Source organism: Fusarium falciforme, chromosome 2 (assembly GCF_026873545.1).
Source record: "Fusarium falciforme chromosome 2, complete sequence".
NCBI classification, from domain to species: domain Eukaryota; kingdom Fungi; phylum Ascomycota; class Sordariomycetes; order Hypocreales; family Nectriaceae; genus Fusarium; species Fusarium falciforme.
The window spans coordinates 568,227-593,784 of record NC_070545.1 but is presented as its reverse complement, the minus strand read 5'-3'; the positions used below and the strand labels follow the sequence as shown (position 1 = coordinate 593,784).

At 52.7% G+C, this 25,558-nt stretch overlaps 6 protein-coding genes across 6 annotated transcripts; 3 read left to right on the top strand and 3 right to left on the bottom strand.

Annotated features, from left to right (window-relative positions):
• Positions 1 to 165: 165 nt before the first annotated feature.
• NCS54_00212200 (Hypothetical protein) lies at positions 166 to 1,956 on the bottom strand (the record flags this gene model as incomplete). The annotated part of the gene is made up of 1 exon (XM_053147728.1): positions 166 to 1,956. One exon carries the CDS (start codon positions 1,954 to 1,956, stop codon positions 166 to 168), a length of 1,791 nt encoding a protein of 596 aa, XP_053003703.1.
• Positions 1,957 to 3,665: 1,709 nt separating this feature from the next.
• NCS54_00212100 (AA-permease domain-containing protein) lies at positions 3,666 to 5,366 on the top strand (the record flags this gene model as incomplete). Its single annotated transcript, XM_053147727.1, has 2 exons — positions 3,666 to 3,823; positions 3,878 to 5,366. 2 exons carry the CDS (start codon positions 3,666 to 3,668, stop codon positions 5,364 to 5,366), a joined length of 1,647 nt encoding a protein of 548 aa, XP_053003702.1.
• Positions 5,367 to 5,942: 576 nt separating this feature from the next.
• NCS54_00212000 (M20-dimer domain-containing protein) lies at positions 5,943 to 7,215 on the top strand (the record flags this gene model as incomplete). Its single annotated transcript, XM_053147726.1, has 2 exons — positions 5,943 to 6,981; positions 7,028 to 7,215. 2 exons carry the CDS (start codon positions 5,943 to 5,945, stop codon positions 7,213 to 7,215), a joined length of 1,227 nt encoding a protein of 408 aa, XP_053003701.1.
• Positions 7,216 to 7,320: 105 nt separating this feature from the next.
• NCS54_00211900 (Methylthioribose-1-phosphate isomerase) lies at positions 7,321 to 8,487 on the bottom strand (the record flags this gene model as incomplete). The annotated part of the gene is made up of 1 exon (XM_053147725.1): positions 7,321 to 8,487. The coding sequence occupies one exon, from the start codon at positions 8,485 to 8,487 to the stop codon at positions 7,321 to 7,323; it is 1,167 nt and encodes a 388-aa protein (XP_053003700.1).
• A 361-nt stretch (positions 8,488 to 8,848) lies between these two features.
• Positions 8,849 to 13,523, top strand: NCS54_00211800 (TRAPPC10 domain-containing protein; the record flags this gene model as incomplete). The annotated part of the gene is made up of 3 exons (XM_053147724.1): positions 8,849 to 8,882; positions 8,960 to 11,766; positions 11,811 to 13,523. 3 exons carry the CDS (start codon positions 8,849 to 8,851, stop codon positions 13,521 to 13,523), a joined length of 4,554 nt encoding a protein of 1,517 aa, XP_053003699.1.
• Positions 13,524 to 20,220: 6,697 nt separating this feature from the next.
• Positions 20,221 to 20,736, bottom strand: NCS54_00211700 (Hypothetical protein; the record flags this gene model as incomplete). Its single annotated transcript, XM_053147723.1, has 2 exons — positions 20,221 to 20,386; positions 20,432 to 20,736. The coding sequence occupies 2 exons, from the start codon at positions 20,734 to 20,736 to the stop codon at positions 20,221 to 20,223; spliced, it is 471 nt and encodes a 156-aa protein (XP_053003698.1).
• Between the last annotated feature and the right edge of the window lie 4,822 nt (positions 20,737 to 25,558).

Here is a 25,558-nt window from a genome sequence, read left to right as displayed (position 1 = left end):
TCCGCTATCACACCATGAGCTGGCCTTTGCCGTATGATCCATGGAACTGGCTACTTATCAGTTATCTACGGGCTCTAACTATTTGGTAGCATAAAAGAACTCATGATACAGAGCACGCCGATAGGTTTTGACACGATTTGTCAATTATCGAGTGGCAGTTCTATCTTAAGCAAGTGCACTCACAAGCCACGATGGCATCTCAGCATCATAACAACCACAGCAAGCTGCTTCCACACAGCCAGCCAAGCTCCCAAAGTACATGCCCCTTCCTGTCAGTCCCGGTCCATAATGAGCATACTTTCCAGAGTTTGTCATGATGGTCTTTGCAGCCGGTGGTATCGCTGGCTCGGTGATCATGCACCAGCATGTATCAGTTAAGATCTGCACACCGAATCGCTCCAGCTCGTCTATTAGCCCTGCTTGGCTAGCGAGACCGTATGTTGCGCGACTGCAGGTGACTATCATGGCAACACTCGCTAGTTTCTCCCTGCCTCGGCACAGAGTTGCCAGCTTTCGTATCTCGGAGAGGGAAAAGTGCGGGTTTCCAAGAGATACTAGGTCAATAGGCTGGTGTCTAGGGGCACTGTTCAACTTTTCCCAGCACGCCATTAGTTCCGCAAAGTTGACTTCGACGGACGTGAAATCAGGGGTGACCACAGCCTCGAGTGTGGTAGCTTCTGGCGTCACCCCAACGATGTGGAACATGGGTGCACTAGAAACTGTAGCAAAAGCAGCTCCGAATGCCTTCAAATCGTCTTTGGAAAGCTCAAACGACTCAAGTCCCACGACAACGGGGATCTGGCTCGTTGATAAGGACCCCACGTAGTAGCCAAGCACGGGCGGAAACGAGTCGTCGACCGCTTTACTGAACTCGAACCCCGAGATCTTGACACAGACCGAGGCCAGTCGGTTGGCGTCGATATGAGGCCCCCCTTTAGGTGCTCTCCCCGTCAAGGCAATGGATATGTCGAGAAAGTCGGGATACTTCATGGTCCTTGCTCCGAGCACGCTGTTGGCATACACAACAGCATTCGACTCTGCCCAAGCCACTTGATCACCTAGCTTCGGGGCGGTATCAAGCTGGTACGGTGCACAGGTAAAGGTTGGTCGTGCTCCCATATCGGTATAGGCCTTTCCAAGTCTATCAGCGGCTTCACCAAACGTCGTGTCGATTCCTAAGGCACGCCATCGTTTCTGATCCACTGAGATGGAGTTGAGAGACGTAGGAACTCGGACCTGACCTCCCCAGTCCCGGAGTCTTTCTGCCAAAGCTAGAGTCGCAGGACCAGTATAAACACATCCGTCCACATGGACTTGTGTCACGTCCATCAACTCGGTAGCACCAAGTACGTGGGCCATACGCAGTACAATGCGAATCGCCACACGCGATGCCTCTCCATGGTCGCCCTTGAGGAATGCCTTATCAAGGCTGGAAAGTTTGACACCCTCTAAAGTAGGTGTGGTTCCAAGATCTAGAGTATCCTCCTTGACATCGTTCGAAGAGCATGCTAGTTGTCTTCGCAGCTCTTTGGTAGAAACATGACCACGGTCAATGTAGATATCGCGACCATTGAACTTTAAAAGCTCCCCAAAGTCTTCCTTTTTCAAGACCAAAACTGGGATTGATTTTTGAAAGATTTCTTCCGCAATCATAACCCCCAAAGTGAGGATATCCTCGCGTCGTTCAAAAATCATTGCCTCGGGTGCCTTTCCGTTGAGCAGAAGCTCCAGCACAATGCCGCTGCCAGTACAGGAGCCTCGGCCTCCTGGAATAGCGAGGATCGAGTTTTGAAGACGTTGCCCGCTCAAGGGATGGTGACGGTCGATGATCTCGCTCTTGTGCGGGTCAACACCTCCCCAGAAGCTGAGTTCGAGGTTGCTGGCGAGGAGCCTTCCCGTGGCCTTTCCCTGAACGTAGGCGGTTCCGGAAAATGTGAACTCGTCTAGAGACCCCATTGTGTCGTATTTGATTTCAAATCGTCAAAGATTGGGACAAGTTTGCGCGCAGGGCCTGTAGTCGGACGGAAGGTTACAGAGCCGTTCCTGATATCAACGTTAGCTCTCTTTTGTTGTGTAGTCAGTCGGGAAAAAGAGACTTACTGCAATATCAAGGAGTGTTTCACGAGGTAAAGCGACTCCAATAGTGTCACAATTTCGAACTAGATCTTCCGGAAAACCATCTTCTGATATCGGTGCAGTTATGTATGCTCAAACCAAGCGCCCTCTACCTACAGAGGGGTAAGAGAACCGAGTCAAAGTGGAGCAGAAAAAGGGCTGAAAGATGGCACAACGATACAAAGCAGACTGGTCTCTTTTCAAACCCCACAAGCTGTTTGTGATTTGCAAGATATGATCGAGAAAATTCCAGTCACTGACAATTCTAAAGACAGGAAATGCCAAAGTATATAGACTTGGGCGCCACGTGACATCTCCGGATAGCACATCCTCTGGAACCGGCAGGCGATTCCGGTAACTGTCAAGAGATTCCGGTTGGTGCCAAGCTCAACTGCCGTATTCTGCGTCTTGGCTACAGATTCATCAAAATGTCTGCCTTGGCAAGTTTCAACTAGGTTGCAGACACCGCCAGATGTTAGTTTTCAGAGTCTGAACAGTTGGATAACCATTCTGGGGCGAGGAGAAAGGCTAGCGGCATTACCGATTTGGGTGATGAGTTGATACTCCATGAGACAGCACCGATCTTGGAAAGATATTGCTCTCCGGTCTCGTGAGACATTCCAAGGCCTATCGAGTTGATAAATACAGAACTTGAGATAATGTAGCCTGGGCACTCGTAGGGATAAGTGGCCTCGGAGCCCTGGACCAAGCTTTCTCAGCTGCCCGTGACCACGTGGATCTGCATCGTCCTTTGTAAGAACCTTGCGCTACTCGCAGCAAACAATCATCACAAGGTTAATCAACCTCGGCCTCGGGTCAATCTCGCTGTCTTGATAGTTCGTCGGTGCCGCAACCCGACCCTTCAGCTCAAATAGCCGACTACCACCATCCGCCACAACCAGGAGTTCCTCCCCTGTAGCATCCGAGGTGTGAGATAAGAATGACCCTTGCCCATCGTACGGTGGACCCAAGCCGGTCTTTATCACCCCGCATTACGCCCTGCCACTACTCCAAGGGGAAGCGGTAAGCGATCCCGGGATTACCTGGTCAAAGGAGACTGCAACTATCTCGACCCACGTGGCTCCACCTTGGCAGCTGGCCGAGGATATCAGAAGGGGAGATGCCAATCAGCGCTATGGCCGTACATCCTTTATCTTGGTTGCCTTTTCCATATCTGTTAGGAGCGTAGCTCGTATAAGTCCGGGTGGACCTCCCGACATCATGGGGTCTCTCCCGACATGACGGGATGACGTCCCGACGCTTCTTTGGAATCTGGGGTAGAGCAACAGTTCATGTCAATCAGCCTCAGTGGTCCACATGGGGAGAGCAGGCATGTCAGAATGCGAGGTGAGTTCCAACACCCTGGTTTGACTCGAGTCATAACCAATGGAACCCAAAGAGGACACAACATGATGTTATCTATAAATACTGCGACGTTGCACCGCTTGATGAGATGGGACACACTCAGCTTTGTCTTTGCAAGGCAGTGAGCAGCGGTTTTCAAGTTATTCAAGTCATTCTTCTGGAATTCGGCCGACACTCATCAAGTCATGGAGAAGGACATTGAAACAAAGGGGCAGGGGGATGTCCCCCAGGATGTCAACTTCCGAGCCATCGCCGAAGGAACTTCTGATCTCGTCTACCAACATGATCAACTTGAGCGTGGACTGAAGAGTCGGCATATTCAGTTCCTTGCTCTTGGTGGAGCGTAAGTACCCCTGAACAACCCATGCCAAGAAACATGTTTAACTTGAATTTACAGTATCGGCACTGGTCTTTTTGTTGGTTCTGGTGTAACACTCTCCATCGTGGGACCCCTGCCTCTCTTCTTTGGCTACCTCGTCATGATGCTCATTGTATGGAACATCATGAACAACTTGGCGGAGATGGCCACCCTCCTGCCCGTCAAAGGTGTCACGGTCCCATACTTTATCGATCGGTTCGTCTGCCCGAGCTTGGGTTTCGCTGCTGGCTGGAACTACTGGATGGCTTATGCTTTGCTCATCGGCGCCGAGGCCTCAGCCGTCGCCATCCTCTTTGACTATTGGGATACCAACGTCCATTCTGCTGTCTGGCTGACCATCTACCTTGTCGTCATTCTCGGCCTCAACATTATTGCCGTTTCCTTCTTTGGAGAAGCCGAGTTTTGGTTTGCTAGTATTAAGCTCATCACCATTGTTGGTCTGATTCTCACTGGCCTGGTCATCATGCTTGGCGGAGCCCCCAACGGTGACCGAATTGGCTTTAGATACTGGAACAACCCTGGTGCTGTCAAGACATACTTAGTCCACAGCAACAAGAACACGGGTCGCTTCTTGGCTTTTTGGACGGGCATTATCCGAGCCGGTTTCGCCTACATCACCTCACCCGAACTGATTGCCGTGGCTGCCGGTGAAACCATTGCGCCCCGTCGAAACATTCCCAAGGCAGCAGGCCGCTTCGTCTACCGTCTCGCCATCTTCTACGGCCTAGGATCATTGATGATTGGTATCATCACCCCGTCCAACGATCCCAACCTTCTCAACCCAGAGTCCAACGCAAACTCATCCCCCTGGGTCATCGGAATTCAAAACGCTGGCATTGGAGTTTTGAACCACATCATTAACGCTGCCATCTTGACCTCGGCCTGGTCTGCCGGAAATGCCCTGCTATACGCAGGAAGTCGTGTTCTGTACAGTCTCGCGATCAACGGCCAAGCCCCTCGTTTCCTCAGACACACCAACAGAAGGGGTGTTCCTTGGGTTGCTATCCTGTGCACCTGGTCCATCGGTATTCTAAGCTTCTTGAATGTCAACAACAGCGGTGCCAAGGTGTTTACTTGGTTCATGAACCTTACAACCATCAGCGGCTTCATCGCTTGGATTCTCATCATGATCACGTTCATCCGTTTCCGCAAGGCGCTAGAGGTCCAAGGCCTTATGCACACGCTGCCTTACATGACAAACCTGCAGCCATATGCAACATATTTCATGTTGGTCCTGCTCATCCTTCTCACCCTAACCAACGGATTCCAGGTCTTCTTCCCTGGCAACTTTAACGCATCTGACTTCCTTGCTGCATACATCACTCTGCCCATCTTCCTTGCTCTGTACATTGGTCACAAGATATATAGCAGGTCTTGGCGGTTTGCCTATCCGGTGGAGGAGGTGGATGTCGTCACCGGGGTCAAGGAGATGGAAGAACTGGCAGCCTTGGATGAACGCCCAGTGCCCAAGAATCTCTGGCAAAAGATTTGGTTCTGGATTGCTTAAGGTGGCTGTTGAAGACTTGTCTTGATTGTGTCGGAGGTAGAATTTAGTATCGCTACTTGACTTGATGTGTTTACTCTACCGTTCAAGGCATTTTCATTGTCAATTGTGACTAGCACTATGTGAAATAAAGGCAAGGCTATGGGATTAGTAGCATCCACTGTCCCGTGCATATTGCTATTGAATTCATCGGTGTCATTGAATTGGCCGAATCGAATAGCATCTTCAACGCCGAGTTTCATAGGTGTCTTAAGCCGACTTTAAGCGCCTATAGCTTCGTCTTACTCGCGGGTTAAACAACAAACCAGCAATACATCAACAGCTTCAGATCAATGCCCTATCCTCAATTGCCAAGAGTCCCCCCACACAATGGAGACAACTCAAGATTATCTAGATTATCTATCAGGGTGCGCGGGTAATGAGGATCGTCCCGACATCGGGACCGGGCCACTTGCGTCATTCGGTAAAGCTAGGCCGAGCTCCGCTGTAGCTCCCGTCTAGGTAGGTACTGAAACCCAACCTCGCAGTTTAACCCTCGAATTATCTCTCAACCATAAACACCACGACACGTTTTCCAAGATGCGCGTCGCTTCACTCGTCGGTGTCCTCGCCTCGGCATCTCTCGCGCTCTGCTCTGGCCAGCAGCAGCCCCTCGGCGCATCCACCCAAGCTCCCCTCTCGAGCGATGCCCCCACGTACCGATCGGAGCTTCTGAGCTTGCACAAGTCCCTGATTGAGATCTCGTCCATCTCTGGGACTGAACACGGTGTCGGCGTGTGGCTCGAGTCTTATCTAGCTGGAAAGGGCTACTCCACATCGCGGCAAAGGATTCGCCCTTTCGAAAACACGCCTCCTGGCAAGGATCGGTTCAACGTGCTGGCATGGCGACCGAGCGACGACTTTGATCCCAAGGTGGCTATAAGCAGCCACATTGACGTTGTCCCACCTCATATCCCGTACGGAATCGAGGAAGGCGAGATTACAAAGGAGACGAGAATCTCTGGTCGAGGAAGCGTTGACGCCAAGGGCAGCGTCGCGGCACAGATCACCGCCGTTGAGGAGCTATTCAAGGCGGGCAAGGTTGACGCCAGCCAGCTGCTGCTACTCTTTGTCGTTGGCGAGGAAAAGACTGGCGACGGCATGCGAGGCTTCAGCGATGCTCTCGCCAGCAAGGAGCTTCCCTACAACCTCGACGCCGTCATCTTTGGTGAGCCGACCGAGAACAAGCTCGCGTGTGGACACAAGGGCGCTCTGTTCTGTGATGTCACTACCAAGGGCTTTCCTGGACACAGCGGCTACCCATGGCTCGGAAAGTCGGCCAACGAGCTCATGATCCGTGCCTTTGCCAAAATCCTCGATACGGACCTTGGTACCAGTGAATTGTTTGGAAACACGACTGTCAACATTGGTAGCTTCCACGGAGGAGTGGCGGCGAATGTCATTCCTGAACAGGCTGTTGTTGGACTTGGTGTGCGAGTCGCCAGTGGAGAGCAAGAGGACGGACACCAACTTGTCCATGACAAGATTCAGGCCATCTTTGACGAGATTGACAAGGACGCCTTTACCTTTGACTGCAGCCATGGATACGGCCCCGTCAAGGCCAACTGTGATGTCGACGGTACGTCTCCTACACCATTCACCCAACGATTACTGACATTCGCCAGATTTCGAGACCATAGTCGTCAACTACGGAACCGACATTCCCAATCTCAAGGGCGATCAAACGAGGTATCTGTATGGCCCAGGAAACATTCTGGTGGCACATGGCGCGCAAGAAAACGTGACCGTTGCTGATCTTGAGACGGCTGTAGAGGATTTCCAAAAGCTGATCCTCCATGCGTTGAAGCAATAAGCCGTCTGCCCAGAGGAACCCAATTCCACCCGCTCTAGTCTATGTTGGATATGATGCCTCCGTTCTATATACTCAAAGAAAAGTCATGTCATGAATAAGTGGTGTTTAAGCACTAGTGATCTTGGCCCAGCGCTCTGGCAGGATTTGGCTAAAGTCAAACTTGCCGTCAGGACCCTTCTCGATAGCGCCCTTCTCAGTGACCACGGTGTCGATGAACTCGGCGGGAGTAACATCAAAAGCAGGGTTCCACACGTTGATCCTCTGGTCGGCGGTAGCCACCCGCACCTTGGAGCTCTCGTCCACGGTACCATCAGGCTTGATCACAGCTCCAGTGACCTGCGTGAGCTCCTCCTTCTTTCTCTCCTCAATCTTGATGCCATCACCCGTCTCCGTCTCAAGGTCAATGCTGGTTGTGGGTGCCGCGACAATGAACTTGACTCCGTGGTGCTTGGCTAAAACAGCCAGTTGGTATGTGCCAATCTTGTTGGCCGTATCGCCGTTGCGCACAACTCGGTCGGCTCCAACAATAACAGCGGCAATGTTCTTCTCTTGCTTTCGGGTGCGGAAAAGAGATGCAGCCATGGAATCGGTGATGAGAGTGCTGGGAATGCCTTCAAAGACGAGCTCAAAGGCGGTAAGTCGACTTCCTTGGTTGTAGGGACGAGTCTCGGTGCAGAAGGCGTGCTGGAGGAGCTTCTTGGTTTGAAGTGTTCGGATAATTCCCAGAGCAGTGCCGTGGCCGGAGGTGGCGAGCGATCCAGTGTTGCAGTGGGTGAGGACCGAGATCTGCTGTTCGGGGGAAGCGCCGACTTGGGCGCGCAGCCACTCGGCACCAAAGTCGCCAATAGACAGGTTGGTCTTGAGATCCTTCTCAAAGATCTTCTCTGCTTCCTCGATAAATGCAGAAATGACGGCCTCCTTGGTCGCGGTGCTTCCAACTTCCCGTATCCTGGCCTTGAGCTGGTTAATAGCATTGGTCAGGTCCACGGCCGTGGGTCGGCTCTCCTTGAGGTAATCGAGAGCTTCTTCAATCTGGCCGATGGCCTCTTCGGCGGATGAAGCTGTGCAGCTTCCATTGTGAAGCTCTACTGCAAGACCCAGGGCAGCGACAATGGCGATGGCCGGGGCGCCACGAACTCGCATAGTATAAATGCTGTCGAATGCCTCAGTCCTGTTGGAGACCTCATCGTAGTGGAATTCGTGGGGGAGGCGGAGTTGGTCGAGAACTTCGAGCTTGCCGCGGGTGTACTTGACAGCCTGAAGAGTAGACATTTTGGAACTTCTCTGCAAGAAATATCGATCTGAGAGAAAAAGTTCAAGATGAATTGATGTTGGAGTTGCTCAACGCGTTGAGACCCAATGCTTGAATTGTTGCCCCTCCAAGAATTCTGCCATCACCCCGCCAGGAACCTTCAGTGGCGCCATGGAAATCAGCCAATGATAGAGCATCATTATCTCACCGCCCTGAGCCCGGAGAAACCCACTTCCGGCGCATGGCGGTGAGCTCACTGCCTGAACGGGAAACAGGGGTCTCGTGGAGCTGTTCGGGACAGGTTAGCGATTCAACACTGACGATCCATCCCAAGATACGTGGACGAAGAACGATGACAAGAGCGGAATCGAGCTGTTTGCCATGGAACAGCCATTCTCGACGTCAAAAGTGACTGGTGCGACTTGAGCTTTCTAATCCCCACTGAATCGTCCCCTGCCCTTAGCCTCAGCTAACATGACGTCCTGTCGCAAGTCGAGTACTTCGATCCTCACGATGTCTACAAGCTCCTCGCCCCTGGGCTAGTCCCCCGACTTCCTCTACACAATCTCAACTGGCAATCGCATGCCGGGCCTTTGCGGTCTATTGATAGTCTCCACGTCGAGCTCATTCAGGGAGGCATCGACCCCGCATCAGCAACAACGCCGCATCCCCTTCGACGCTCAGGCAGTACGATCGATGATGGCTTCCAGACGCAGACTTTCGGTGGTCGCTCGGCCTCGACCGAGCAAGGAGATACTGCATCAATACCCTCAAGGACTATTGGCAGCCAGCGACGACACCAGATTCCCGGTCTACGCCGCACACCCTATCTCAAGGTGCTCCTTGTGAGATGCGACGATAACGATTCTTACAAGAGTTCTGTCCGATCAGAAGTCAGAGAGTGGATCAAGACACATACACCGTCTTCAAGCAATTCTAAGAAAAGCAGCAAGCAGGAGAAGCACGATGCCTTCGAATGGCTTATCGTGCATGTGGTCATTCCCAACACCGTTGCCGCGACGCAACCAAGGACCAGCGGTCGATCGGAGGGAGCTGCAGAAAAGGCAACCTCACGATGGCGCACTGGCTCAACTCCTCTCCTAGAAAAGATGCGAGCAGACTTTAGCACCCCAAAGACCCCTTTCGATCGAGTCGCGCAAATCAGGATCGGCATCAACGACCTCCCATACGACCAGCTACCTAGAGTTGTTCCCGCCGTGCCGACAGGCTACTCAGAGAACGAACACGATGCCGAAAATGCCTGGAATGAGTTGATTGGAAAGTTCAAGACTCTCATCTTGATGTCATTCGACATGCGAGTAACCCAGTATGAGGAGGACATTAAAGAAAAGGATGGACAGCGAAGTCTTCCGGGATGGAACTTTTGCACCTTTTTCATTCTCAAAGAAGGTTTAGCAAGAGGCTTTGAGAGCGTTGGTCTCGTCGAGGACGCGTTGGTCGGATACGACGAGCTCAGCGTTGGGCTAGACTCTGTCATCCATGAGCAAGCTGATCAAGGGTCTCCCGAGCGACATGGCGGCGCCATGCTCAACTACACAGAGGAACTGAAGAAGTCGGTCACAGCCGCTCTCGCCAGTGTCAGTGGAAACGTGGAGGATGAGGAGGCCGTTGACCTCCAGTCAAACGAGCCGATCAAGGAACAATTCGACGAGATCCCCATCAGCGCAACGAAAAAGGCCTATCGGGATATGATTCTGGCTAACAACGTTTCCGTCTTTGACTTCCGATGCTACATATTTGCTCGACAGATGGCTCTGCTGTTGCGACTCGGCAATGCTTGGTCATCCCGGGAGGAGTTGCTGGCCAAGCTCAAGGAGCAGCAAGACTCTGTCCTGCATGGTGTTGCGCCTCTTGCACCTCCACCTAAACAGACCGAGGAGGCGGAGAACTTGTCTATGCTGGCCGAGATTTGTCGGAGAACTCTACAGTTCATCCCAGCAGTGTCTCAGGTTATGCGTCGAGATATCCTTACTGCCCTAACGACAGATGAGGCAGATGACAAGCACAGCCTTCTCACGAATCCTCATCTGTCCGAAGTCATGGACAACATTGTCGCCTCGTTCGCCTTTTCCGTTGCGCAGCAGATCCTCGCCCAGACATCGTCAAAGGCTCTTCCGATTCCCCCATCAACACTCGCCCCTCCGGAGAGTCTCGAGCAGAAAGCATCTATCCCTGAACCCAAGACGATGATGCATCCTGCACGAACTTCCTCCCTCCATGTTCAAACAGGTCCGCAACTCTCACAACCTTTGCCAAGTCCTGGCATATTCCCTGGGCCCGGCATGCCGAAAACCAACAATGACAAGGATGCCCATTTTCTCAAGGCTGGCCTCGAGGACTTGGCTGCTAGGCGCGCCGAGCTTTACATGCTATCTCGAAGCATCCTAGATGGGTTGGGTAAAAAGCGCGGTTGGAGTGACGGATGGAACGAAGCGCCCATCATTGCGGAAGCTGAGGCCGACTTTGAAGACATTAGTCTTGATGACAAGGCTCCTGCTTCTGATGAAGCTACCTCTGAGGCATCTGAACCTGAAGAGACCGATCCTTTGACGGTTGGTGTTGATAGCCACCTACTCCAAACCGCGCTGGACAACTCGGATAACTTCTACCGACTTTACGAGATACTCACAGACAAGGCTCTGCGGCATTACACGGTAGCGAACCATGACCACGCTGTGCAAGCCAACATGGCAGACCTTGCTGTGCTCAAGTTCTTCCTCAAGGAATACGCTGCCGCCGCCTCCTACTTTTACCGAGCGACACCATTCTTTGGCGAAAGCGGATGGAGCTCTCTCGAGCTATCCATGCTTGTCATGTACTTGCACTGTCTTCGCGAAATGAAGTCACAGGACGATTACGTGCGTGTCGCCCTCAAGCTTCTTACCAAGTCGTGTGCGGCCGAGAAGGAGAGACTTGAACAACGTTCAAAGAGAGTTTCGACTCTTGGAAAGCCTGATCCTGTAGATGCGACCTCGATGAAGGGCATTGTGGGCAATCTGTTTGACCTTGCTTCGTCTTTGTCTTCTCAAGTCAAGGTGCATCTGTCAAACTTCTTCACGGATATCGAACTAGCAGGTGCCCCAGAGTATTTTGAGGATGAAGACAAGTGCTGTCTCACAATCAACCTCTGGAGTCTATTACCCGACGAGATCAAGCTGGATGCCGTGGCTGTCCGAGTGTCGTCAAGCGAGAATGGGCCTGCCAAGGAGCTAAGGTTCTCAAGAAAGGAGGACATTGTGTTGAACCCGGGCATGAACAGTATCAAAGTGGACTGCACTGTGAGTTTATCTGGACGTTTTCAAGACGAAGCTAATAGAACCAGTCTGTTATCCCCGGAAAGTACAAGGTCGACCATCTTGGCCTCTCCTCGAGCAACCTCTTCCTTCACTTCGAACGCGACATCAACCATACACCACCATCAACGACTAATATCTTCAAACATCCCGATGTTGTGCTCTTCCACCGGTCTGGGGCGCTGGACGTCCAGCTTTCGGCGACTAAGCATACTGCTCTAGACAAGAACAACACCATGGACCTCGTCCTTGATCCGGGCTGGAACACTCTGAAGAATTGCGAGATACGGGTGAAGCCGGCAACAGGAGGCCTCCGTCTACTAACGATTGAAGCCAAGGTGGTCGGATCAACAGTCGACTTTGCAAAGAAGCCCGAGTCAGGAGGTGTTTTCTTCTTTGACGAGGTTGCTGCCGAGACTCCATTTACTCTGCGATTCCCGTACTCTGTTGAACAAGATATCGGCGATGTATCTGCCAAGGTCGATGTGTGGTATACTCTTGAATCTGGCGAAAAGTACCACTTTGCCAAGTCGATGGTGGTTCCCATCTCCTTGGCGTTGGGCGTCAATGTCCAAGATGTGTTCAAGCATGAGGCGCTCTATTCGCGCTTCAACGTCTCTACAGCGAGCCACAGCCCGTTGCGACTACACAAGAGCGAACTGATCCCATCTGTCCTGTTTGAGTCAGAGTTTGGAGTTCCGCCCACTGGCACAACCATGATCTTCTCCAAACAACCTGCCACTCTCTTATACCGGATAAAGAGAAAGGCTGGCGTCAGACCCGGAAAGCGAGCTGCAAAGACCATGTACCTCAAACTCTACTACACTGTGCTTCAGACCGAGATTGAGCAGGTGATTGTGGGATCCATACTCGAGACCCTTGACAAGACTCCGCTCAAGCCATTTGTGAGGGCCATCACGACAGCGGTTGTCAAGGAGACAAAGGCGCTACAGACGCAAGACCTGGAGAGAGCAGCTTTGCTAAGGGCAGTGTCTACCCACTTCTTGGCTGATGTACCATGGGAAAAGTCGTTTGCTGGCATTGGAAAGGTACCAGGGTCACAAGAGGATGCCTCTGAGAGTATTACAGCTCTGCTCAAGGGTTGGCAAAAGTCTCACCCTAAAGTATTGATCCCTACAGAACAGCCAGAGGACCCTTGCACCATCCTCATCCCAGTCGAGATCCCTTCACTTCCTATCCTACACACAGCCGATATCCAGCTTCAGACGCCAGTGACGGAACTCCTAGACCAGCAGCCTGGAGCAATTCCAACTGTGGCAGTCAACCAGATGCTCCCTGCGACGCTTCTCCTCAGGTGGACACAAGTATGGGACACGGACCTACAGCACACCAGGGACATTGAGTACAGCTACGAGGTGGTAGCACCGGGCGACACTTGGCTCCTCGGAGGCCGTCGCAAGGGCCACTTTGTCATCCCTGGGTCATCCAGCGAACCTCTATCGTCGACGGCCGAAACTGAAGCCGAGATCCCACTAATCATGATCCCCTTACGCGAGGGCTGGCTGCCGTACCCAGGTGTCGAGATCCGTGAGGTCAAGGAGGTGCAGGACAACCAACCACAGGGGTGCGAGGTGGACTTGCGGAACCTGGGCGAGTCGGTGCGTGCTGTCGGCGAGAGGAAGGCTGTCACAGTGAGCCTGGATGCGAGCGGCCCTGGTGGGGGGCCGTTGGTGTTGGAGAGTGAAGACTTTGGGAGGGAAGGGGGAAGGATCGTGGCGTAGATGACTGATAGCATGATGTAAGAACATACAGGGATCCCAAATGTTTATTCCTTGAATGGTTAGCAAGGTCTCGTCGAGCGCCGGACTCAAAACAAACATGTGTTCGAATTCAATCCAGCCCCCATGTCTATTCTCGCTACGGAGCCAGAGCATCCATAAGAATCACAACTCCCAAGCAAACCAGGATTCGTTCAGCTTGATCCAACAACAATCGTGTCCGCAGGGCAGGCACGTGGCTCATACCACTGACAAGAGGGTCCACGCTGAAAGGAGTGGCGATTCGAATGGGTCACTGAAGAGGCTCCTCATCGTGTCTAGGGCCAAGGTCTGGACAGTGCTGTCTGGAGTCTGGCGGGAGACGCTAAAGAGGTTGGCTAGAAACACAGCCTGCTCCTCCGAGAAGCGAAACGGGACGCCGTAATCGGTTTCGCTGGCGAGCTCGAGCATGTTCTTGAGGGTATTGGCAATAACGCTTATGTGGTTTAGGTAGCTGTTGAGCGTTTCTTCCTGTATGCTTATCAGGGGGCTCGTTAGCTGCGTGTCGTCGCTTTTCTAGTCGAGTATGATGGTCAAGGGGTAGGGATGCAGCTGTTCCGAAGATGAAGTATGCTGCATAGTCTATCAGGGGATCAGCAATCTCAGGCATATGGCAAACACAAGCATACCTCAGTCAGATAACCTTAGTCTGAGAGCATGTCCGTGAGGCAGAAAAATAGCTGGATCATCGATCGCTCATGCTATCAGAGCTCGATCCGAGGACACCATAGTACCGCGCGCAGTTGGGTTTTCTCTGCTGGGCCCAGGTGAAGGGTGCCGGAGAGTTGTCGCAAACCGGTTGGGCATCCGCAGACTGTAGGTATGTCAGTACCACGATCGAATCAAAGATTGTCTGATATCGTCGTTCGGTCGGTATAAAATTGAAAGCTAACATTGATATGGGAGCAAAACACCGAGGGATCGTTGTTGAGACACAAAGGCGATGGAAAGGCAGCAAAGAAGGAGAAAGAATGGGGAAACGTACCACGTCGCTGTCCATGTTAAAAAGAATATTTGGGAAAAAAATATTTCAAAGAAGTGGAGGATAATCTGGAGAGACCATGAAATAAAGAAGTGAAAACCAGATCTGGCCGGGCTCAGTATTTACTGCGGAAGCGATGCTGTCGATCGTGATGGTGTATGAGAAGAAAAGAGATGGACACTCTAAGATCTGGTGAGTTCATCGTCCAAAAAGGGAGGCTCGGCATCCATGGCACACTGCGGCTTCCGCCTGTTCCTTCCCATAACTGCGAGAGCGAACTTACACACAGCAGAACGCTCTTTTCAAGGACTGCGCCTTCCGTCCTAACTTCAACATCAACACCGACTTTCCGTCGAGATACCCGCCCGCTTTCCCCATCTCAACAAGCTCTTGGCCCTCATGGGCAGGTAGGTAGGTACCTGGCTTTCCAGGGGAAAAGTGACCAAAAAGGAGCTCGACTTCGCCTGCAAGGACCTCCCTGTCCCGGCCCTCCTCCTCCTCCGTCGCCGTCGGCTGATGAATCTCCCGGAGAATCGAAGTAGAGGCGAAATCCAAAAAGCCAAGGGGGAGGGAACGGGGGCATGCACAACCGTCTAAGAAGACGGAGGCGACGACGAGGTCAGACGGCGAAGGAGCCGCCGGCGGCGACGGGGGCAAGCCGGGGGTGTGGGCCAGGGGCCAGGCCCGATCGGCTCGGGCTTGACTGGCGAGCCTTTACAGGCAAACGCCAGCTCTTCTTCAGTTGCCTCCCCTCCTGGAAGGCCTAGCTCCCCGCGGAGAGCCAAGTACCTTTCCAGGAGGGCGAGGAGCTTGTCGAGATTTGGGAGGCGGGCCGGCATCTCGAGTATGTCCGTGGCGTTGATGTTGATGTTGATGTTCAAGTTCAGGGATAGAAGGGGAGGGAGACATGTTGGGCTGAACGTAAGAACGACTGGGGCGAGCCATGGGGCAGAGTTGAGGGAAGGAGCGGGTCGTGGAAGGAGCATTCTGCCGCGCTTGACCTCAATCTCGCGGGTATTTCTGGGAAGTAACGGCCCATTTGTGGTTGAGACGCATGTTGACCCGGAGCGGGAAGGAACGACTCCTCGCCCTCAATCTTGTACCGAAGAAGTCAGGCAGAGGGGCTGTGCCTGTGTTGTGCGCTCTCTCTTGGTAAAACCACCAAAGGATGAAACACAACTCTTTAATGTGAGAACCATTGCTGGGAGGCATCCAGAATGGTTCCATGTGATGAATGGATCTTTGTTAGCGAACGACGGCTCGCTAGTAACATTTAGTCAAGAAGTCAACTCCGCGTAAATGTTTGCTGTGATACGAAGGACAACTCTTCTTTGATCATTTTCCCTCGGGAAAAGGGCTAGCAATGTACCTCTTGGCAGAAGCCCACACCTGGAGGAACTCGGATCTGTAGTCATCAAAATTAAGTGATTTTGCGAAGGCACTAACCAGTGGAAGCAAAGCGACCTTGGATGAGTCAAGATCTGGTCTTCCCTGAGTGAGATCAACGATGTCTTGCAGGCGTAACGCAGAGGTCTCTGAGTGCTCTGCGATCTGGAGGAGATCAGCTATAGCGGTTGGCCTGGCTGGGTCTCTTCACACTGTCCAGTCAAAGTTCAGTTTCTCAGATGCAACCACCTTGAGGAGAGGGTGGTTATTGAAATCACCCAGCCGCCTGTTCTTGCTTGGCAATGAGACTATAAGATACAGGAGAACACAGACCGTCTCAACAGCATATATCTCCGTAGTAGGTTCTCGGACACTATCATTAGATCTTGGCCTGGTCCTAGATTCTTCACTAGCAAAGCGAAACAACGGGCGCACTACAATGTCTGTATTCTTCAATGAACTACTATGTAGTCCTCCATCCCCAGTAATTCCCTGTCTCTGAAATCCATCTGGCCCCGTATCTGGGCTGCCGAAAATCCGCACCACCGAAGGTGGGAGTACCGAAGATATGTACTGTGTATTATGTTAGAAGGTGAGGAATCTCGGAGGCATGGCAGATGCAAACATACCTGGGTCGAAAAATCTTGGGAGCCCAAGAAACCAACAGCCAAGTGGGAGGACAGAGCGCAGGCGAAAAGGAAACACCCAAGAGGGCGAGGGCGACGAGGGGCAAGCGAGGGGGAGGGAACAGCGGGAGAGGAGGTTGGCCAGGGACCAGGGCCGACCGGCTGGGCGTTGGGACAGTCTTTGAGCAACTGCGCCTGCTCTTCTTCGGTCATTGTTCCTCCTGGGAGGCCTGGCTCCCCAGGGAGAGCCAGATACCGCTCCAGGAGGGCGAGAAGTTTGTCGAGGTTGGGGAGGGGGGCGACGTCCTGCATCTCGAAAATGGTGTTGAGTTGAAGTTTAGGAATGGGAGAGGAGAAATTTTCGAGAGATAAATAGAGCAAAGGAGTGCTGTGCGTCACGAAGGGAGCTGATGTCAATCAGTGCTGGGCACTGTCAAATCACTGACAGAAAACTGAGCCAATGACGCAATCAGCGAAACTGAGGCTCTGTCTTGAATCTGTGAAACTTAAGACCCCGTCAGTTATTGTGAGGGAAAGCATATGTGATTCGTGCCTTCGTGTGTTATGCTACTAGCTCGCAGCCATCTCAAGTGCAATTCAGCTCTTGTGTTGGTGTCGCTTCGTTTCCAAGGTTATCGATGCTTTCTCCATCCCACTTGATGCAAATTGTGAGTTGTTTGTACTTCTTTCCTTTGGATGTCTAAGTACATGGAGATGGCCAACTCTGCGCTGGAATCGTTTGCTAAGAAGTTTGCTGAAGCGTCAAACCATCCAGGACACGGCTACCGAAGAATCCCTTAATAAGCAACAAAGGAAAAAAGGGACACAAGTAGTTGAATCACCTGTGGTAATTAGAGAGTTGTATGCCCTGCGCAGTAATCCAAACCGCAGTCTGCAAATTACAAGTGCAACTGGTGGTTGATGTCAAGAGGTAGGAATCAAGGGTTCCAGGGTAACTACTCAAGGTCAGAGCTTCAGTGTATTCACGACAGTCCTGCGCGCTACAAATGTTGGGAGTGAAGTGAAAGTTACCCGGCGCAATATCTCAGTTAGCTAGGTGCTCGTATTCATTTGGTGAAATGCAGCCTCAAGTGGGAAGATTCTAGTGCTTTAGGTCACAGAGGAACAAAGCCGACGCGGTGATGAACACGGCAACGATACGGGGGAATGAGTGTGTGTAGCAGGAGCATACATGGACAGAATCACGGCAAAAGAACAACTGGTCGCCGTCTCACCCATACCCTCGCAGCGTACATCTACATCATGAGAATGAAGGATCTCTGAATTGATGCACAGCGAGATAATGCAATCGAGGAGGTACGTTGATCGGAGAGGGCAGCCACAAAAGGAAAGCGGTGAGGCGGCAGAATTATGTCAGCGTGGGGTAGACCCATTGTTCTCTATTCTTGGGTATGGCGCAGGTGGTGTGGCGGTGCTTAGCCTCAACGGTCGCCGAATCCGGAATGTCGCAAAAACACCAAGGCAAATATCTCGACCAACTCTACAGCAAAAAGGACGCCACAACACCAAAAGAAATGGATGGGAAGCACGTGCCCGGTATCGGAATCGAACCGATGATCTTCGCATTACGAGTGCGACGCCTTACCACTTGGCCAACAGGGCCGGGGAAGCTTCTCCAATCGTTGCAGGGTGTTGAGTTAACTTCGTATATTTGGCCGACCCTTGGCGTTTCTCCGGCATGGATGTGTGGGGCAGGGGTCGGTCTCGGTCTGATTGGCTCAATGACAAAGTTAGACCCGGCCCCGATCCTGAATCGTTGCGCTGTTGCTTGAAAACGTGCTGGACAGGACTCAGAGAACACTACCATTGTCACCACCACGCAGGTCAAACTTTTTGGGCAACTCCCATGTTCTCTAATGTTCCTCTAGATCTACATACACCGTACTTGCTTACACAAGTCGATTGGGCCTGTCGGGCCCTGCAAAAGTCTATCCCAAACTCTCATTGCTCTGAAGTCCACAATGGCAACGGGAGACAAGTTTTTGTTGAACTCCCAGGCGAAGACATTAACACCATTCAAAGTTCGGTGCATACTAATCATCCGGTTTGAGGTTCATATGGTTTACAATTTTAAATTGATGTTTACAGCAACGTAAAAACTCCCGCCTCCCATATCCTTTTTGCTCGCCTCCCTAGACATCTCAATGCTCCTACCCTGAGCCAAAGCATGATGCCTCAACTTCTATCCCCAACAATTCTTCCTCACACAGAACAAAATCGATTTCTCTTGATTGAACAAATTGGCTAATTTCGCATTAACTTGAGACGTTGAAACCTCCACCAGTCGGGGCGGCCGAAGGGGGTTTGGGTATTTCGCGTCGCTTTGCTGCTTCTTTCAAGGCATGGTTGGCAGCGGACCAAGAGGTGTCTGCTAGTCCAACCGTGATACTCAAACGCGACCACGACAGCCGCAAGAACCTAGAACAGCACTACTACGTGGTACATCAGCCTGGACATAGTAGGCCCGAGGGTTATCGCAGACATGATATGTGACCAGTCCCCTTTTTCTAACCGAGAGAGCAGAGTCCAAAGACAGCCGATGAGGTGGAGACCGATGAATAACGCCAGTGGAGGAGGCAGTACTGGATGGTGTCCTAGATAGTTGATTCTAGGAGAAGCGGTGAAGGTAGGCCGGAGTGGTAGGCTATGAGTATGGAAGAGATTATCATGACGGGTGGAGGAAGACCGAAGAATGATGAGACCCGTGGTTGATGCCGAGTTTGAAGACGTGGGTTGATAGTTGTTGAAGATTTAGAAGTGAGGCTGATGGGTGTTGAGGCTCAAGTCATTGCATGGGTATATGAAGAAGATCTCGAATTAACCACATTCCAAACCTTGAACGTTCCTGGCCACTGCCTTTAAACCTTCAAAGACATCGCACTCTGGTACAGACATCACCATCATACATCCGCAATGTTTGAACCCTGTCAATTCTGATACTAGAGCAACTAATCTAGACGCTCAAGCTTCTTCTGGTATCAATCTGGCAGACACCTGGAACTGTAGGGACATTCACGCTCTTAAAATCCGATCCTCTTTTTTTTCTTTTACGAACCTCACTCCGTGCCGTCAGGCAGTATGTCAGTAGGAACCCAACCAACCCGCTCCCCCTTTCTACGGGAGCTACAATACACCGACATCCATAGCAACACCGTGATAGAATAAAAGCCACATCAGACCTAGCCAAAGTGTTCCCGGCTTCGGGCAATGTCAACTCAGAACGCCGCCTGTGCGCATCAGGGTCCAATGACCAGATGCGGCACCATGCTGGGTGCACCATGCTAGGTGGGATGCTGCATGCAAAACCAATAACCAAAACAAAGCTCCAGTGCGCTCCCTCCGTGCGCATGATCGATCCATCGTGAGGGATCTACTCCCGGGGTTCATAAATGCGTTAATGTACAGTCAAATGCAATAATACTGAGCTCAGCCCTAAAAGGCGAGATGTTGAAACGAAGTAGCAGCGCTGTCGAGGCGCGGGTATCATGCCCTTCCTTGCAGGGCCCCAAAGTTCGAATCCAAGGTATACTGTTGTAGTTTCTAGAGGGTCGGGGTAGACTTGCGAGTCTCGCTATTCGAATCGGTAATGTGTTGGCATCCTGAGTTGCCGGTATGGTTTGGCGGTAGCTGGCGAACAGCATCTCTTTCACTTCTTGCGGCTACTCGAGGCCGTAATCTTGCTGGTGCTCATGAGGTCGCCGATATACTTTTGCAGGAATTTGTTGTTGTTGTCGAGTTTATCGTGCTCCTCGCGGACGGCCTCGATACGGTTGAAAATCGTGAGCAGCGAGTCCTGCAACGCCTTGGCGTGTCTAGAACAGTCAGTCAATGTCCAACGAGATGTCCATCCGACTCACCTCTTCATCTCGTCCCGAGCCTCCTTGCCCATCCTATCCAGGTCCTCGCTTGTTCGCCTGGGACTCATTGCCCGTACATCATCTGGACCAAAGTCGGGTTCTAGAGGGCCGACTGCTGAGCTATCACGAGGGACTACCAGGGGTCCGCTGCTTTTCCGAGTGGGCAGACCAGGTCGTACAGGGATGGGCTGGTGAATGACAGGCTCGTTGTTATCCTCAGGGCTTGTTGAAGCCGACGAGTCGGATCGTGCAATCGGATGGGGCTGCTCTGAAGCAGTAGGCTGGAGCTCGGTTTCCTCTGCCATGACAGTATATATAAATCCAAGTATGTTTCGGGCCGATGATCGAGTCGGTGAATCGCAAATGTCGTCACTTGTCGCACAGGCTGACCAGGCTATTGCCACATCCACAGAGTAGAGACAATGGGACAGGTGACCCGATTGAGGCGCGACAGTTAGAGGCGAGGCGAGACTCGAAGGAAGAGATATCGGTGAGGAAAGTCGGAGGAGGGATCGCGTGGACTTTGTCGTCGAGAAGAGAGAGAGCTGGCGAGAGGGGTAGAGGTCGAGTGCCAATGGTTCCACGTGGTTCAAGGGTCTCGATCTCGTAGCGGGCGGTTCTAGAGGGAGGCCCAGCGATTCTAGATCCACCCAACTCGTGCGATGAGGCTGGTATATTGTTCTAGAGTGCCTCTGGAAGGGCGGAGACGCGGAGAGACCGAGAGGGGACTAGCCGCAATGGAATTCGGAGATGCTCTGGAATCGGTCGCGAAGGGAAAGGTGGCTTGCAGAAGGGACGCGGCAGCGACTTTTTCGTCTTGTCGGGAGTTTTGGTGGCTGAAAAAAGAGCTGTATCCAGAAGAGTGGTTGTGGTTGAGAATGTGTCTCTGGGGCTGGAATTGAAATGCTCTGCTGGCGGTGGGCGGCGGTCAAGAGGCGGAAGAAAGCAGCCCAACTAAGTGCTAGCTTGCTTGCTAAGTCGAGGCAGGTGGTACGTTTGATGGAGCGGAGCGGCGACGACTGCAGTGAATTACAGTGGAGGTGGTGTCGACCCTGCAGGAAGCGAAGCGCGAAGCGTCAGTGGATGGGATGGATTGACGAAGCGAGAGAGACGAGAGCGACCAAGTTCTGGACGGCAGCTGCAGGAAAGAATAAAAAGCAAACAAGATGACAGCACGAGCAGCGTCACATTCAAGGATATGTAGGTATGCAGCTGGAGATGGAGGGGGGGAGAGGGGAGGGGAGGGGACTAACGGTAGCAATAGCAGCGGGAGATATAATAATAACGGGGAGTAAACAAGTCAAGAAGCGATGGAAAAAAGGAGGAAGAAGTCAAAATGAATAAAAGAAAGTGACGAAGACGGCAGAAGTGTTTGGTGAGACCAACCCCAATGACAGCAGTGGCAACAAGTTGAAGAAGCCGGCAAGTTCCTAGTCGGCGCAAACGACCAAGGCGATGGCAATGCAATGACAATGGGAGGCAAAAAAAAAAAAAACCACGTTTGCAGGCACGGCAGGAGGACCCTTCTTTTTCAGTGGCAGGTGGTGGCAGGAAGAAGAAACCCGGCCAGAGTAGAAAGGGAAGAGGATGGACGGGAGGGGGGGAGGCCAAAGGGGAAAAGACGAACGAACGAACGAAATGGGGATGGGGATGGGAATGTAAAGTGGATTTCTCGTGAATTGATAATTTCACCGTCCTCTCTTCCTTCTCTGATGAGAGAGAGCCCCTAGAACAGACAGAGAAGTCGGAGAGGCGAGACCCTGGGAAAAAAGACAGAACGGGCCTGGCACCGCTTCCAGACGGGCGAATCTCGTTGGCCCCCGAAGAGGAAAGTGACGACAGAGCGAGGAGTCATGGGACTTGGGATCGGCACCCCTCGGTACATTTGGAGCTCTCCCTGGACAGGTATCGCCGCAGCTGTGTGTGGGGGGTCGAGTACCTGTCTGGCTGCCTGCTTCTTGGTACTCCTGCCTGAGCAGCCAATGTCTCCGGCGTCTATCACAGTGCAGTAAGGGTACGTACCGGGCAACAACATGACAGTGGCACGAACTCAACTCGCCTGAGCGCTAGCGCCCACGCGACTCGGCTGCCCTCTCCAAAAAAGGCGCGCCGGTACGTACTTTTTCACAGACGGCCATCATCCGCGCCTGAAATACTGACCTCACGATGCATTCATTGGTATTGAGATTTTCGCTGCTAGACGGAGCTGAGGCACTAGGCGACGCGTTAGGTGTCAACAGAGGAGAAAAAAAAAAAACCCTCAGAGTTTCTCGCTTGGTTGCACAGACTGCAACGGCTCGACACCCTGCCAAAGCAAACATCCGAAGGACCTCGCTAACCCGGCCAAGACGTCTTGAGAACCACAGGGAAAACATCCCGAGCCTCAGAAGCCCCAGGCCAAGCCTCCCATGAGAAGCCTGCAAAATTGGCGATCAGCATCTGTGACGCAATTGCTGGCCCTTGCAGCCCACAGCGTTGGGGTCGGTTGAGGCCTGCTCCAGTCACGCTGGATACCCGTACCCGCCATGTACCCCCTTGGGCGTCGAGCCGCTGAGCGCCTGTGAGTGGCTCAGCCTCGAGGGGGCTCGGGGCGGGACGTGAGGCTTCTAGCGGCAGGCACCCTTCTGACGGGTAGGGGCTTCCCACTGCGCCGGCTTTTGTCTGGTACCTCGCGGTACGGGGCCCTTGGTGGAGGAGCGGCTGTCATCGACCAAGCCACCATCTCTCGTGCTCCATCCACTTGATGGAAAGGCATCTTTGACCAATGATTTCATTCTCTTCCCTTTTCTCTGCGCCAGATCGTCGGCCGAGTCCTAGACTTCACCCTGTCATTACCACAGTCAATCGTCCTGTCTTTGGTCGTCGCAAATCCCCCCTAGCATGATTTGGCCCAGCCGATCTCTCGTCATCTCCAGCAAACAGCAAACCGACGACCTAATACTCGACCGTCCATTATACAGTGCCTACCACTACGCTACGGAGCGGTGTCGGTCGGTACACCGAGTTTGGCGATGATTGTCGCCTCTTGATGCGGATCTTTGACCGAAACGTCGCCCGAAGAAACCATTCTGCCAGACCAAACGCCCACCGAGACGATCGTCTTTCAACTGCCAACTGCGCCTCCTGATTCCGAGCGGCAGACGCTCGACCCTGGTCAATATTCCGAGGCCATGCCATGGGTTTCACCAAGTTATCGTACCTGCACTTACACTGCATCACATTGGGATATAATAACTCGCCGAGCACGCGTGATTCACAGCAGTGATGTGCATTTCCTTGTCTGGGGTATATCGACGGGACTCACGACATCTGCTTTGCATATCAGGCTTGCTCTCCCGCGCTCGAGGAATGGACCAGGATCTTTTCCATCCTTCACACAAAACGCCCTCGAGGTTACAATTCGTGCTGTGCTTCGTAAACACAAGGAGCCGCCCAGCAACAAAGGTCTAACGGAACCCCTTCGGCCAAACTGATGTCATGGATCTGCGACCCTCCGCGTCAACCGGGTCAGGGAACAGAGAAAACTTCCAGGTCAAGGGTGAAAACGCAACGAGGAGAGGCCCTCGAAACGGTGGCCGTCTTCCAACAGATCCAATCACCAACCGCCTTGGCTCTCACGCTGGTCAGCACAGTCCAAGACGGTGACCGTCTATACTGTAACTTCCGCAGTGGCCTCGTCGGACGGTGATCGTCGCGTCTGCGCGTCGCCAGACATGCATATCGCAATATCCTCGTCATTCCTGACACTGTCCAACACGGGCACCGAGTTACGAGAGAAACGTGGGAAAAAGTGGTCCGCGGTAGCAACCGACCGAAAGATGTTTTCATTCTCGCACTCGCACGCTCCAAGCCAGACAGTTGCTGTCGCGTCCATGCTGGATATTCCCCACAAAAGGTCGGGTCGGAGCAGTCAGGAGTGAAGTCATCGTGAGATCCATGGGCGATACGCCAACTGTCAGAAACGCAACACCCAGGGATGGCCGCAATGGCCTCATGCTCACGAGCGCGTCCCGACTCTCGACGTCATGCCTCGCCCAGGCCGATGACTGCCTGGCTCGCTTCGCATCGTTTTCGGAGCTTCCTTTTCGGCCGAGGTTTTAGGGGTCCTGTAGGATCAATACCAGGCGATACAGATACAGTCCTTGTGAGATGGGGCTGTCCCGTGTCTTGCGCGCCGGCCACGACTCACCTTTCAACCTCACTGGTGATGAGCAGCAGCGTCACTCACCAGCCTCCCCTCGTGCGCATGCGACGTCGGTCACTCGGTGTCAAAGGATCTTGACGATGATCCGGAGAGAAAACACACCGACAGGCTAAAATTATGACCCCAACAAAAGATGCCTTGTGCCCGTCTGGTCGGCGTCATTGAAACATCTTCTAGTGGCCTTCGCCTATGATCGGCTCGTTGACGCCTCTGATCTTCCCCCTTAACCACCGCTGATCTCCTTCTCCGTTTGCTGCCCGTCCCACATGCTGAGTCCATCTCGGAAATCCCTCGCCTGTTCTATCGTCCAGTCCACTCGCTCGCTGTGGGATCTTGGCAATGCCGCCCCGCCCACACCTCTTGGCTCAGGCCCCGTGATGGAAAACGTCAATCTGGCGGTGGACAAGAGGTTCGTGACAAACAAACCCCCACTGCAGTTGAGGTCTCAGGCTGTGGAGCTGAATGAATGCAAACTGGGGTCTTACGGGTGGCTGACGCCAGGTGTCCTGGTTCCCGTCGATTTGTTTCACCAATTCGACTGCATCTATGCCACCATACCAACGCACGTGTCCAAGGTCTTTTGAATGCAGCACCGCGCAGAACATTATGATGTTGCACTCTGTGTTCATCTAGAAAGCTTAACAGTCGACATTCGTGGTCATGGAGATCTCTCGTGCAGCGCAACACCCATTCACTGATTCACACCCCCGCGCCATGCCTCGTCGATGCAACCAACGCAGATAAGATCAAATCCCTATATATGATAATGCCCAGGTAAAAACCCAAAGGACTGGCTACGCTGTTTCAGGCTTTGAATCGTCGGGAGCATTGTCTCAACTGCTCGTGACATTCTGTGCAACCTCCGAGCCCCCCGCTGCATCTGTCTTCGCTTTTTACGAAGTCTTGACTGCTGTGTAACACGT